The sequence below is a fragment of the Neovison vison genome, chromosome 4, assembly GCF_020171115.1.
Source record: "Neovison vison isolate M4711 chromosome 4, ASM_NN_V1, whole genome shotgun sequence".
Taxonomy (NCBI): domain Eukaryota; kingdom Metazoa; phylum Chordata; class Mammalia; order Carnivora; family Mustelidae; genus Neogale; species Neogale vison.
In genome coordinates, this window is record NC_058094.1 from 169,495,304 (window position 1) to 169,508,439 (window position 13,136).

Below are 13,136 nucleotides of genomic sequence, written 5' to 3' on the forward strand. Positions count from 1 at the left end.
AGATCACTTGGAAACAATTTTTTGTTGTTTGTATGTCTTTATTTTTTATCAACTCATTCCAATTAATTGCACAATGAATCAATTATATTCTTTACCATTGTTATTTATTCCAAGAATTAAACTGTGCCACATTTCCCCTTGAGCACTAGCCTTCTAGAAGAACACCTGTCTTGAATTTAACCACAGTCCTCATACCTCAAACCTCCTAATTCTCGGTGAAAGACTTAATTATCTTGCCTGTTTAGACATGGACTAAGTGAGTATTGGAAATTGATTAAAAAAATAAAAAGTAATTTAATCCAAAATCAACTATTCAACCACACTGATTCAGTGTGTATTACCATAAGGCCAGAGAAGAAAATGATGAAACACAAGTCACTTAGTGAGCCTACAGTCTTGTGAGAAAAAACATACTTTCCCGTGTGGTAACTGTGTATCTACAACACTGGGAGCATGCAGGATTCTGAAATTCAGTGGAGCCAGGGTAACAATGTTGTTGAGTCTGGGCATCTTTAATTAAATATTAAAGAATTGCTAAGAGAGATATAGAAGAGGGGCTATAACACAAAGGGGAGAAAAGAATCCACTTTTAAGGACCTAGGATATGAAAGAGAGAAAATACAGGCATGGGAAGGAATTTGTTATCTGGTTTTAGGAAACTTTTTTGTATGGAAAATGGCCAGTCCTTATCTCGTTAGACTTTGAGACATTATTCTGATAGGAGTGGATTTGGAGAGATGGATTAGCCACTATCAACTTCATTTGAATTTATTGTCACTTCTTATATGCCAGGTGCTATTCTACGTTTGTGTCTATTTATCCATTTAATATTCACGACAATCCTATGAGGTATTTTCTTTTTTTTTTTTAAAGATTTTATTTATTTATATGACAGAGAGAGATCACAGTAGACAGAGAGGCAGGCAGAGAGAGAGAGGGAAGCAGGCTCCCACTGAGCAGAGAGCCGGATGCGGGACTCGATCCCAGGACCCTGAGATCATGACCTGAGCCGAAGGCAGAGGCTTAACCCACTGAGCCACCCAGGCGCCCCCATGAGGTATTTTCTTAATTGGTATTCCCATTCCACAGGTGAGAAAAATGAGACACAGCAGCGTTAGGTAACTTGTCCAAGCTCAGTCAGTTGAAAAGTCCAAGAGCCATTATTCGGCCCCCATCAAGGCCTTACTATACACTAGGCCCCTCACTTTGAGGCAGTCCTCTCCCGAAGATGGGACTCAGAGTTAGAGCAAGAATGTGGGCAGCTGGGATGGACTGAGAAACATTTTGGATACCCCAGTTGATTAAAGGTGGAGATAAAATGAGAATGCTGAGTCAAAATTACATCATGTTAATGAAATTAGGAAGAGGAGGAGAAGCATGTTTGGAGGGAATGATGAGATTGTTTTGAACATGCTAACTTGAAATTGGCAGGATCATTTTAGGGAGGTCTGCTAGTAGGAAGCTGCAGATTTAAGTCTGGAGGCTGCTTAGCCAGGATAGAACTGGTGTGACAGAGGTGATTTACTTGCCTCAGGCACAAATTGAAGGGGAGTGGGAAAAAAGTGATTAAGATCAATAACATTTCAATGTGATACTTGTAAAAATATCAAAATTAATGCAAAAAAATGACAACCCAAATATCAAAATTTTAAGTAAGGAAAGATCAGTATTTTTCCTTTCCCTTAGTCTCCAATATGGCCCCAGAGAGCATTATGAACAATTCTACCTTTATTTGAAAATCTTTATTTTTTATCATGATTTTTGCATCAATTTTGATTTGTTAAAATACTGTCTTATAAGAGAATTGATCTTGGGATGCCTGGGTAGCTCAGTCAGTTAAGTGTCCGACTGTTGATTTCAGCTCAGATCATGATCTCAGGGTTGTGATATTGAGCTCAGTGTTGGGCTCCACACTGGGCATGGATTCTGCTTAAGATTCTCTTCTCTCGGGACGCCTGGGTGGCTCAGTTGGTTAAGCGGCTGCCTTCGGCTCAGGTCATGATCCTAGGGTCCTGGGATCAAGTCCCACATCAGGCTCCTTGCTCGGCGGGGAGCCTGCTTCTCCCTCTGCCTCTGCCTACCACTCTGTCTGCCTGTGCTGGCATGCTCTCTTTCTCTCTCTCTCTCTCTCTCTCTAAAAAAAAAAAAAAAAAACCTCTTCTCTCAAAAAAGAGAGGAGAGGGAGAGAGAGAGAGAGAGAGAGAGAGAAAGAGACTGAAATTTGATCTTGATTCCCAAACCTTTTTGTTGCATCCCAGGCAGGTGCTACATTTGTCTTACCCTAGTCTTGGCCTAAGAAAGAGGAAATTCCACTTATCTGTACCAACGTTCTTTTTTATTTCTTTACTAAAAAGAAATTATTCCCTTTTTTTTTAAAAAAAATTCCTCATTAAAAGGAATTCCTTCACTAGCAGGAAAGAAATTATTACTAAAACTGAAACTGAACTTAAGTGATACTCTGATCTTAAGTTATCTTGTGTCCAGACCACCAGTTCTCATAATTTTTCACAAGAAGAAAGAAGAGAACAAACAATTTCTCCTTTACAGATAAGGAAACCAAGACATATAATGACTCAGTGACAAAGTTAAAAGTAAACTTGGTGCTACATGAGGCATACTAGATCAGAAGATTCTCTGGGGATAAACTGGAAGAAACAAAAATATGAAGTCTACTTATGTGAGAAAATCTTAACTAAATAATTGGACTGAAAGAATGACATTTGGTAAACAGCATGTGCTTCTGAATGAGACATAGTGGCCTTTGTGAATTCTTCCTCAGCCAATTACAGTTGGACGAACTTTGACAAGTTCCAGAGCCTTACTCAGTTTTCTCATCTATAAAATGAGCCTCATTATACCGACCTTTTATTGTTTTGGTTAGGAGGGGGGAAAAAGAGAATATAGCTAATGATATTTATCAATCAGCATCTCAACCTATAAGCATATGATACTCACAAAATAGGAAAATGTCAGAAGTTTGGGGGGTTTTGTTTTGTTTTAGTAGGCTACACATAGAAGTAGAGGGACAGAAAAACCAAGAAGGATAATGCACCTGATTGCTGGAAACTAAAAAGAGAGAAAAAGCGACACAGAGTTACAGTGACTTGTGGTAGAAGGGACCACGTCAAATATTCTGACCTCACTCTTCTTTCTCCCTTTGATTTCCAACCGAACCCTAAACTTGAGGTTATAAAAGACTAGTTGCTTTAGTCCATGCAAGTCAGCCCTGAGGGAAGATTGTAGGCTGAATGGTGAAGTTACCTAGAGGAGCAACAGAAAGCTGACTGCTGCAAAAATAATAGCTTTTGATGACTGAGCATTTTCTATGTAACAGACGCATGCTTTACTGTGTCATCTCATTTCATCCAAATAACAATCTTTATGGTAAATACTACTTCTCCCATTTTTTAGATGAGGAGCCTGAGACTTACTACGATTTGCTAACTTGCCAAAAGCCTCAGAACCAAGAGATGGAGGCAGGAATTGATGTGCCATAGCCCATCACTGCAGAACAATAAATTGTAGTGACTGGTTTCATAATTATCATCACCATCCATTTAATTCCAACCCCTCCAGAAATTATATTTCTAGGAATTTAACTCAGTTATAATAATGGATGTGTATAAAGAAATATGTTAAAAAATGGTGTTTATAACATTGTATTAGCAAAAGACAGAAAAAAATTTAAATGTCTATGAACTTGGACAGTTTAGCAATAATCGCGCCTCGGATAAACCTCATTGGCTACGATACTGCCACTGCGCAAAGCTGAACTTGGACAGTTTAAATAAGCTATAGTACATTTATAAGATGATATTTCTGTTTACCACAGTAGCAAAAAAAGCAGCTCTAGGAGCACTGTGTAATAATATATATTGATATATTCTTTAAGAACAGTGTTATAACGCCATTTATATTAGAAAATAGAAATATTACCTATATTCTTGTAGCTAGAAGAGTATTTTTGGAAAAATACATAAGAAACTGGTAACTTAGCTGCCTCTGGGGAAAGCAATTGGGTAGCAGGTGAAATTAAGTTAATTTTTAAATTTCACAACTTTGTACTTTTGTACATTTTTTTCCTGTAGTCATGTAATACCTACATAAAAACATAAATTAATTAAGGAAAAATTGAATTGTACATGATTAGGGACCTTCTGGGGACTTTTGTAATTTGGGAAATAGTGAAAGAAAATGAACATGCATTAAAATCAGTTTTCTTAAATCTTCTGATCCTGGGCGATTTGCTTTTTCAATAACAAAATCTTTTGCCATACCAGCTGTGGTTAAAAGAATGCAAAATAAGGAATAAACATCAACATGTATGATACAGTGCTGCAAAAGCAAAAACTGTAAGGTAAATGATGAGAAATCAGCCCGTTGAAGCCAGGTACCAGGTAACTCACAAGGCAAACTGCGCATAATACCGCACAGCCAAAGGCAGCAAGTGGCAGAGCTTTAACACAGCTCCTGAACCCCAGGGGATGTACAAGAGCTGTGTCCCCTGCAGAGGACCATCAGCCTTCCAGCTCTTCATCCTTTCCAAGAAAGCTGACATTTTTATTTTTCACGGCATTTTCAAATCAGAACGATCAAGACAGAAATTTTGGCTATCAGGAATGGAGAGACTGGCCGATGAAATGAAGGAGTTGGTGATGAAGATGACTGTTACCTAGACAGACTTTTTCTTTTTATTTGTTTGTTTGTTTTGTTTTGTTTTTCAAGAAGTATGCGCCCACTGGAATTTATTTTATTTTATTTTATTTTTAAAGATTTTATTTATTTATCTGACAGAGAAATCACAAGTAGATGGAGAAGCAGGCAGAGAGAGAGAGAGAGGGAAGCAGGCTCCCTGCCGAGCAGAGAGCCCGATGCGGGACCCGATCCCAGGACCCCAAGATCATGACCTGAGCCGAAGGCAGCGGCTTAACCCACTGAGCCACCCAGGCGCCCGCGCCCACTGGAATTTAGATTGTTGATCTCCTCCACGTGTTACCGGAAAGAAATATCCTCCCTTAGACCAGCAGGCATTTTCAGGAATTTCTTTAAATTCCCTCCGCATCTCTGGATTTCTGAGATTCTGATTCTCCTGCTCACTCGGAGTAGGGCACAGGAGTTCAGTACCCCGGCGCAGCAATGAGAATGGGAAGGGATCCCCAACTCCCGGACTGACTGAGGCTCGGGCACTTAGCCCCTCCTTCTTCCGAGCCCCGCCTCCCCGCGGGGCGAATCCTATAAAAACGCGGCCAACAGGGTCCCTAATACAGGTCTCGGATTAGTCCGACTTCCAGATCCACTGGATCGCACGCCCCTTTGCTGGAGCAGAGCCTGTCCGAGCCATGTCCCAGGGGCTGTACCACGAGGAGTTCGCCCGAGCTGGCAAGCAGGCGGGGCTGCAGGTCTGGCGGGTCGAGAAGCTCGAGCTCGTGCCGGTGCCCCAGAGCGCTCACGGCGACTTCTACGTCGGGGATGCCTACCTGGTGCTGCACACCGTCAAGGCGGGCCAGGGCTTCACCTACCGCCTGCACTTCTGGCTGGGTAAGGGAGCGCAGGCAGCGGGACCCCGACGCGCTCAGGTCGGGGAGGGGCGAGGCCGCAGGAGGCTGAGACTGGCAGGCTGGAGTGCGGGTGGGGTCAGGGGAGAGGGGAACCGCAAACGGGAAGGGCCTGGGGACCTGTCGCGTCTGTCGTGTCCCCTCCGGGCGGCCGTCTTTGGGAAGGCCACCTTCCCCACGCCAGAGTCCGCTGTTGCAAACACCGCTGCAAACGCGGGGCGCAGAGCTGTCGGGAGCAGTCTTTCTCCACGGGCTTTGACCTCTGTTAGGGCGGTCTCATGGCCTCGGAGGCTGGTTTCTTCAGCTTCTGTCCCTTGCACCTTCCAGTTGGAAACCCCGCTCCTGCCCAGGGCCGCTGCTTAGCGCACCCCGGCTCTGGCCAAATCCCGCTCACCTTCAACAAGTTCAGTCCTATCTCCCTGTCAGGGAGGAGATGAAGTCAAACAAGTTTGTAGGCATCCTCCGCAGCTGGCAAGAAGTACTCCTCCACCCCATACACACCCCCGCCGCCCTTTTCTCTGGTTAATTTGTTTTTATTTTTTGCCCTTGGGCCCCAGTTTATATTTCTCCACACACTGAGGCAGTTAGTGCTCTGTGCAACTTTGAATCAGAATCCACTTGCTCCACACTGCTCACACAGCCGGCTAACAGAAATTCCTGCTGGTCAGGATGTTGGCGACCCTGGATGGAAAAGAGGGGGAAAAAAAATACAGATCTTGTTCATATAAATAAATAGCTTTATATGGCCTATGTATTATTTAAATGAGTTGCTTTATTCTAGTAGTTATTTTTATTATTACTACTTATCTATTTGAACAAAGACACAGTGTAAAACAAAAGAGTTTCTCCAGCAGTAGTAATTATTTTGGGCAGCACTTATGCCAGGTTGTCAGAATACTGGGCCTTGTGTGTTCTACTTTTCCACCTTCTACTTTTACTCGTCAACATCCTGAATGTCCAGCCTCTCCCTGTAGGATCCTGTGCCAGTGGGCACACCCGGTCTAACAACATGCCGATTATCCGAGACCTACGGCCTTCTGTTCAAACTGTTTGCCTCTCCTGGACTTTGAGTTTGTTATTTTTAGCTTTATTCCTGAGCCTGCCGGAAGACCACACAAAACCACACACATATATATGCATTTGGAAGTCCTTGAAAAGCCATCATTTTTATTTCTAACTTTTGAAGATTTTAAGAAATGAAATGGCAGAAACCATTAAGAAGGGTTGTTCTCAATGGTGGTGAATACCTGAAAGAGACACTCCCAGTGAGAAATACAAAGAGGGAGATGGATTGTTTTTATTACAGCATTTGAAGTTAAAATTTTGGGCTTGCTTGACCAAAGTCAAGCAGAGTTCCAAACACATTTTGGTTTCCCAGTGTAGTGTCACTATTCCTATGATAAATAGTGATCTGTATACATTTTATACCAGAAATCACTGAAAGCTTAATGTAAAACCATGTTCATGAATGAATGATGCCAGATAGAATAGTAGTGTCCTTCTTGGTCTATTTGGAACTTGGATCTAGAATGAATAAAAGTGTCTCAAATGCCACATTTGTAATTTTGGTGAATTAAGAAGCAGAGGCACTGCGTATCTTGTTGTAGGCAGCAGTTATGTTTGTCAGAGGACTGCAAGAGGCTTTGAACACAGTTTGTGGGTTTTGTTTGTTTGTTTTTGGGGGGTGGTTATTCTGTAGGTTCTTTCTTACTCAAAGAAACTCTTTAAATTTTTTTTTTATGGTTTACAGATGCACATTAACTCCATTATTCATTTAGTGCTCACCAGTTTCGAAAACTGTAATAGGAAATGCTTTGGGCAGAAACACTTCAGGCTTTTAAAGGTCTCCTAAAACTGAACTTAATAGTGTGTTAATTAATAAGTTAATTCATTCAGTAGTTATTCAATGTGCCTAGCATTGTGTAAGGCATTTTTGCATGTGAATAATTTATGGACTTTTTCTGAAAGTTTATAATCTCAAAGATACAATAAGACAAGCAATATAACACAGGTAGAACAGCTAAACGCTGTGAAAGACACAGTGTCTGCAGTTATGGGGAAGCAGGGAAGGAGAGAAGCTTTGACAGAGAAGAGGAAAATGATAGTAATTGGAAGGATTTTGTCCAAGAGAGAATCATGGGGAGCATGGAAAAGTTTAGAGTAAAATGGTCCACTCGGCCTTTAGTTGGAATTGTTCGACAGCCCTTCCTACTTTAGTTCCCTGAAGCAAGCTGGATTTCGTCCGAAATCTTCTACCCTAAGACCTATATTTGGATGAGTTCATGAGAATTAATCAGAGAGGCAGAATGAGGAAAAGTTCCAAGAGGGAGAGCTGAAAGTTCAGGGGGAAAGGAAGTCAACTAAAGGAAATCAGTTGGAAGGAAGATGAAGGGGAATGAAGTTGGACTCAGATTGGGTTGGAGAAGTACCTGGATGAAAATCAAGAAGCAGGCCATGTAAGAGGAGGAAAGGGGAAGCAAGAAGCAGCAGGACAGAAAATAGAAGAGAGGAATAGTCATCTTTCCTGCCCTCTCTCTCAGAGGCTTTCTATGATACCCTTGCATAATTCAGATTATTTCCTTTTACTATTTTTTCCTTTATTTATTTTACAAAGTAAGAATTTGTTGCATATAACTTAAAAGGTGTTGCACTGGTCCTTCCATAAAAGCCATTTCAGTTCTGTACGGAGCAGTTTAGATGTACCCACTTCTGCTTCTCGTTACTTAGAGCCTCCTGTCTCTGAGCACAGCAGGATGATAAAGCTATTCAGTCACATCCTGGATGAAAGCTACAAACACCCTCCCTCCTCATCTCTCTTTTCCAGTTTCAAATTTTACATAAATATATTTGATAGCAGTAAACATTTGTGGTATATCTAGTCTGTGCTAGGTTCTATGCAAGACACTGAGAATCCAAAGAATTGGGTTACAATATACAGTGTACAATTCAAGGAACTTATAATATATAAATAGGACGCTGAGAAACTGGATTTTTATACATTGCTTGGGGCAGAATATAAAGTGGTACAACCATTATGAAGAAGAGTTTGACAGTTTTTTTACAAAACTAAACTTGCAACTACCATATGACCCAGCAATTGCATTCATGGGCATTGTTCCAGAGAAATGAAAATTTATATTCATGTAAAATCTTATACATATCCATAGAAGCCTTATCTGAATAAGTGAAAACTTGATTTGGTCCAGATATCCTTCCACAAGTGACTGATTAATCAAGTTGTGGCATATCTGTAACAGAGAATATTACTCAGCAAGAAAAAGGAACAAACTATTGATGCATACAACTCAGATGAATCCCCAGTAAATTATTCTGAGTGAAAAAGACCAATGCCAAAAGGTTTCATACTGTATGATCCCATTTATATAATATTTTTGAAATAACAAGTTTAGACTTGTTGTTATCAGAGGTTAAGGATGGGGTGAGGAGGGGGAGATGGGGGTAGTTATGAAAAAGCAACATAAGGGATTTTTTGATGATATAACTATATAGTATCTTGACTGGGATAATGAATATGTGAGTTTACAGATGATTTAGAGAACTAACTGCACATTGATGAATACAAGGAAAATTGGGGAAATATGAGAAATGTAAGTGGATTGTGTCAATGTCAATATACTGGTTTTTGCATTCTGTGCTGCACTGTGCATCCATGCTCCTGCTTTAGTATATTGTGATATACCAGACTATACTCTAGTTTGAAAAATGTGATCATTGGAGGAAATTTGGTTCATCGATCTATGTCTCTCCTTCTACCAATACAACTCTGTGGTAATTACTATACCTGTATAGTAAAACTTAATATCAGATAGAGTTATTCCTGTGATCTTATTTTTCTTTATCAAGATGTTTTAACTTTTTCGGGGACTATGCCTTTTCATATAAATTTTACAATAAACAAATAACCCATAATAAACCTTCCTATGATTTTTTATAGGAATAGTGTTAAACTTGTGGATCAACTTGGGAAAATTGACATCTTCATTATATTGTTTCTTACAGTCCATGAACATTATACCTTTTATTTTTTTTGAACACTGTGTCTTTATATTTATTAAGGTCTTTGCTTTTTTTTTCATTAACGTTCTATAACTTTTAGCATGTAGATCATGTACCTGTCATCACATCCTTAATACTATTTTGGGAAATTTGCCACATATGTACAAATAAAATGTAAAGCAACAAAATATAAAATAACATAACACAAAAGAACATATCATAACTTGAAAGACATTAGTACAAGATATCAGAAAAGGGAAAATAAATGAAGTGATAAGCAGAATTCATAGAGCAAGTGCATATGAGTCTGAACATTGCTAAATTGCATCATGATACTGAATTGCTTTCTAGTTTTCACATTCAAAAGCTGGTATTGACTTCTTTAGGATCTTTCAGCTTCTTTAGAACAAGGATTCTAGCTTATTCAAACTGATATTCCTTTGTCCAGCTCAGTACACAAGCATCAAAAGATGATAGCATAATTTAATTAACTTAATTCCAGTTCGCTCATTAATTGCATGCCTGTCCATTTACATCCATCTAAAGAAATCTGTGTTTCAACTTGTGCTCAAGTAAGAATGTTTATGTCAAACACATTATGCTTAATGCTTTTGATATTAACCTTGATTTAAAGTTCCCTCTTAAAACATCTCTGTGCAAATCTACATCTATATCCTTATTTGTATTTTCATTTATAGATGGGAAAGTGTGCAGAGTGTTCTTTCGGACTGCAAAGTTGTATAGGTGTTGTGTTTTTTTTTTTTTTCCTTTGACCACAACAAGTTTGCAAAATTGATACTATGTCAAATACTCCTAGAGCTAGTGGACTTTTTTTTTGCTGAGACAATAAATTGCTACACAGGTTCTCTTTGAGAGTAAGATAGGAATGCAAAGAAATCCAATTCTTTCATTAATATAGCTATTTCCCTTTCTTCAGCTTTGGTTAGTGCTCTCAGTTGGAGTTTCCTGTGAACTATAGTTTTATTACGACTTCTAAATTTTCTACATCAGTTACTCATGGAAGAAAATAGCATAACCTAATCACCACAACATGTTACTGCTGATGAGAGTCTGAGTATTAAAAAACTATTGATTCGTGTTGTAGTTTCTAAGAACCTATGCTCCAGAATCACAGAAACCTGCCTCTGTGTCATGTTCTACCAAAGGTCAACTTTATGAAGTTACTTGGCCTGTCGAAGCCTTTACTGCTTCTATTGTAGATGGTAGAAAATATTTTTGCTGCGTGCGTTTGCGAAGATTAAATGAGATCATCCATGTAAACCACTAGCACAGTATCTGGCCCATATCAAGGATATTATAAATGTATAAATGTTGGCTGTTATTATTTCTAGAATAATTTATGATTTTTACACAGCTCAGATGCAGTAAGGGTTTTGAAGTGTGCTTTCTAAAATTTGAGTTTTGTCAGGGCTGGCTCAAATCCCTGTGTATGCAGAATATGCCAGTTCTGGAGGATTGCTTTTTTTACCTGAGTGAGGTTGCCCGAATGGGATTTATTCTAGAATTGTGAAAATTAAATGTGTGTTGTGTGTTAAATTCTTGGGTTAATAATGCCTACATTCACATTCAACGGATGTTAGGATCTTTCTCTTACCCTCCCTTTCCACTTAGAGAATATAATCTTACAACCAATAAGCTAATGAAGTGAGGGCACTAAGACTTAAAAATAGGGATAAGGTCAAGTGATGTTCATTTTCCCATTCTAAAAACCACTTGCTTTTCTAAAGCTATTTATCTGTTGTCTATGACGTTCATATTCCTTACAAATATTAACATATTAGCAGACTGATGCTAATAAAGGCTAAAACAATTGGAAAACATCCTCATAGTCTGCTCTGATTAGCAAATGAATCTTCATCCTACTAGAATATAGTGCTATATCTTCTTGAACATATACAGACATCAGTGTTGTGTGTGTGTGGATTTTTTTTAAAGATTTATTTATTTATTTATTTTAGAGAGAGATAGAAGGAGGGAGAGAGATGGGCCCAAGCAGACTCTGCATGGAACATGGAGCCCAACATGGGGTTCCATCCCATGACCCTGAAATCATGACCTGAGCGGAAACCAAGTCATACGCTTAACCTACTGCCCACCCAGGTGCCCCCAGAGGTGCTTCTTTTAAACATCTTTTTAAAAAGAATTGAAAATCAAGGGGCACCTGGGTGGCTCAGTGGGTTAAAGCCTCTGCCTTTGGCTCAGGTCATGATCCCAGGGTCCTGGGATCGAGCCCCACATCAGGCTCTCTGCTCATCGGGGAGCCTGCTTCCTCTTCTCTCTCTCTGCTTGCCTCTCTGCCTACTTGTGATCTCTGTCTGTCAAATAAATAAATAAATAAATAATCTTTAAAAAAAGAATTGAAAAATAAGAACAAAACAATTCTTGTAGCTACTAACAAAATAATATTTTATATTATAACATTTCTGTCAAAAGATTGTTCTGCTGAAAATGATTTATTGTGTTGATGTAGATATAATTCAAGAAATTCAAGGAAAATTTCAGGGCTTTTCATATCAAAAATTCTGTCTTAGTCGTTTTCCTTGCTTGATAAATGAATTGCTGTCTTTTGCTGTTTCAGGAAAGGAGTGTACTCAGGATGAAAGCACAGCAGCTGCCATCTTTACTGTTCAGATGGATGACTATTTGGGTGGCAAGCCAGTGCAGAGTAGAGAACTTCAAGGCTATGAATCTACTGACTTTGTTGGCTATTTCAAAGGAGGTCTGAAATACAAGGTATTACATTTGAACTATTTCCATTATGACGCCCTTTCTCTTCCTATTTATGTCTTCAGAGAAGGAAAGTTCATTAAGGACAGGGTTTTTTGTTTTATTTTTGTTTCAATCTGTTTTGTTTACTGATGATATATTCCAGAACCTTCTGGATACATAGTAGGTGCTCAATATGTGTTTATGGAACATGGATATAATATGTGAAACGTTCTGGATTGATTTAATATAATATGTTAATTTTTAATAAAGTTAAGAGCTTTCAGTAATGTTGTCACAAGAAAGCCCTTTAAAATTTTGTGGAATTCTTTCAATAATTAAATATTGGGAACTTGGGTATTCGTTATTTTTGTTAATGCCATTCTAGAGAACCTCTGAAGTTGCTGCAGATGACCCAAGACTTGGGAATCTCAATTGTTCTAGAATATCATGATGCAATATTTGTAACAATTATAATTCCAGTTACTAGAAAAGACTATACACACATCTTCCAAATCGTGTGGTTTGATCTTGGAAATGATGCAAATGAAGTGAACCATTGAGTTAAATATATGTGTGGTTCAGCCTCACCAAGTCAAGTATACCTACACTGTTATACACACGTGCACACAATTTATGTGTTTTGGCCTGAAACACTAATCATTAACTGGCTTTCCTTCTGGGAGAAAAAGAAGTGAAAACAAGGTAAGTAACTCCCTTCTTTTAAGGCAACCTTCATCGAAATATATTACCTTCTATGGTAATAGACCCTTTATGGGTCTGGTAATAGACCCTTTATGGGACTGGCCACCCTTCACAATCTCCCCTACCTCCAAG

The 13,136-nt window shown here is 39.1% G+C and overlaps 1 protein-coding gene and 1 pseudogene across 1 annotated transcript in view; one reads left to right on the top strand and one right to left on the bottom strand.

Moving 5' to 3' along the window:
• Positions 1-3,621: 3,621 nt before the first annotated feature.
• Positions 3,622-3,770, bottom strand: LOC122905650 (annotated as a pseudogene).
• Positions 3,771-5,278: 1,508 nt separating this feature from the next.
• SCIN (scinderin) overlaps positions 5,279-13,136 on the top strand; it is a 77,148-nt gene continuing 69,290 nt past the window's right edge. Inside the window, exons 1-2 of the mRNA XM_044246121.1 lie at positions 5,279-5,538; positions 12,172-12,326. Coding sequence (XP_044102056.1) covers positions 5,340-5,538; positions 12,172-12,326 — 354 coding nt within the window. The 5' untranslated portion in view covers positions 5,279-5,339. The remainder of the gene's footprint in view (positions 5,539-12,171; positions 12,327-13,136) is intronic.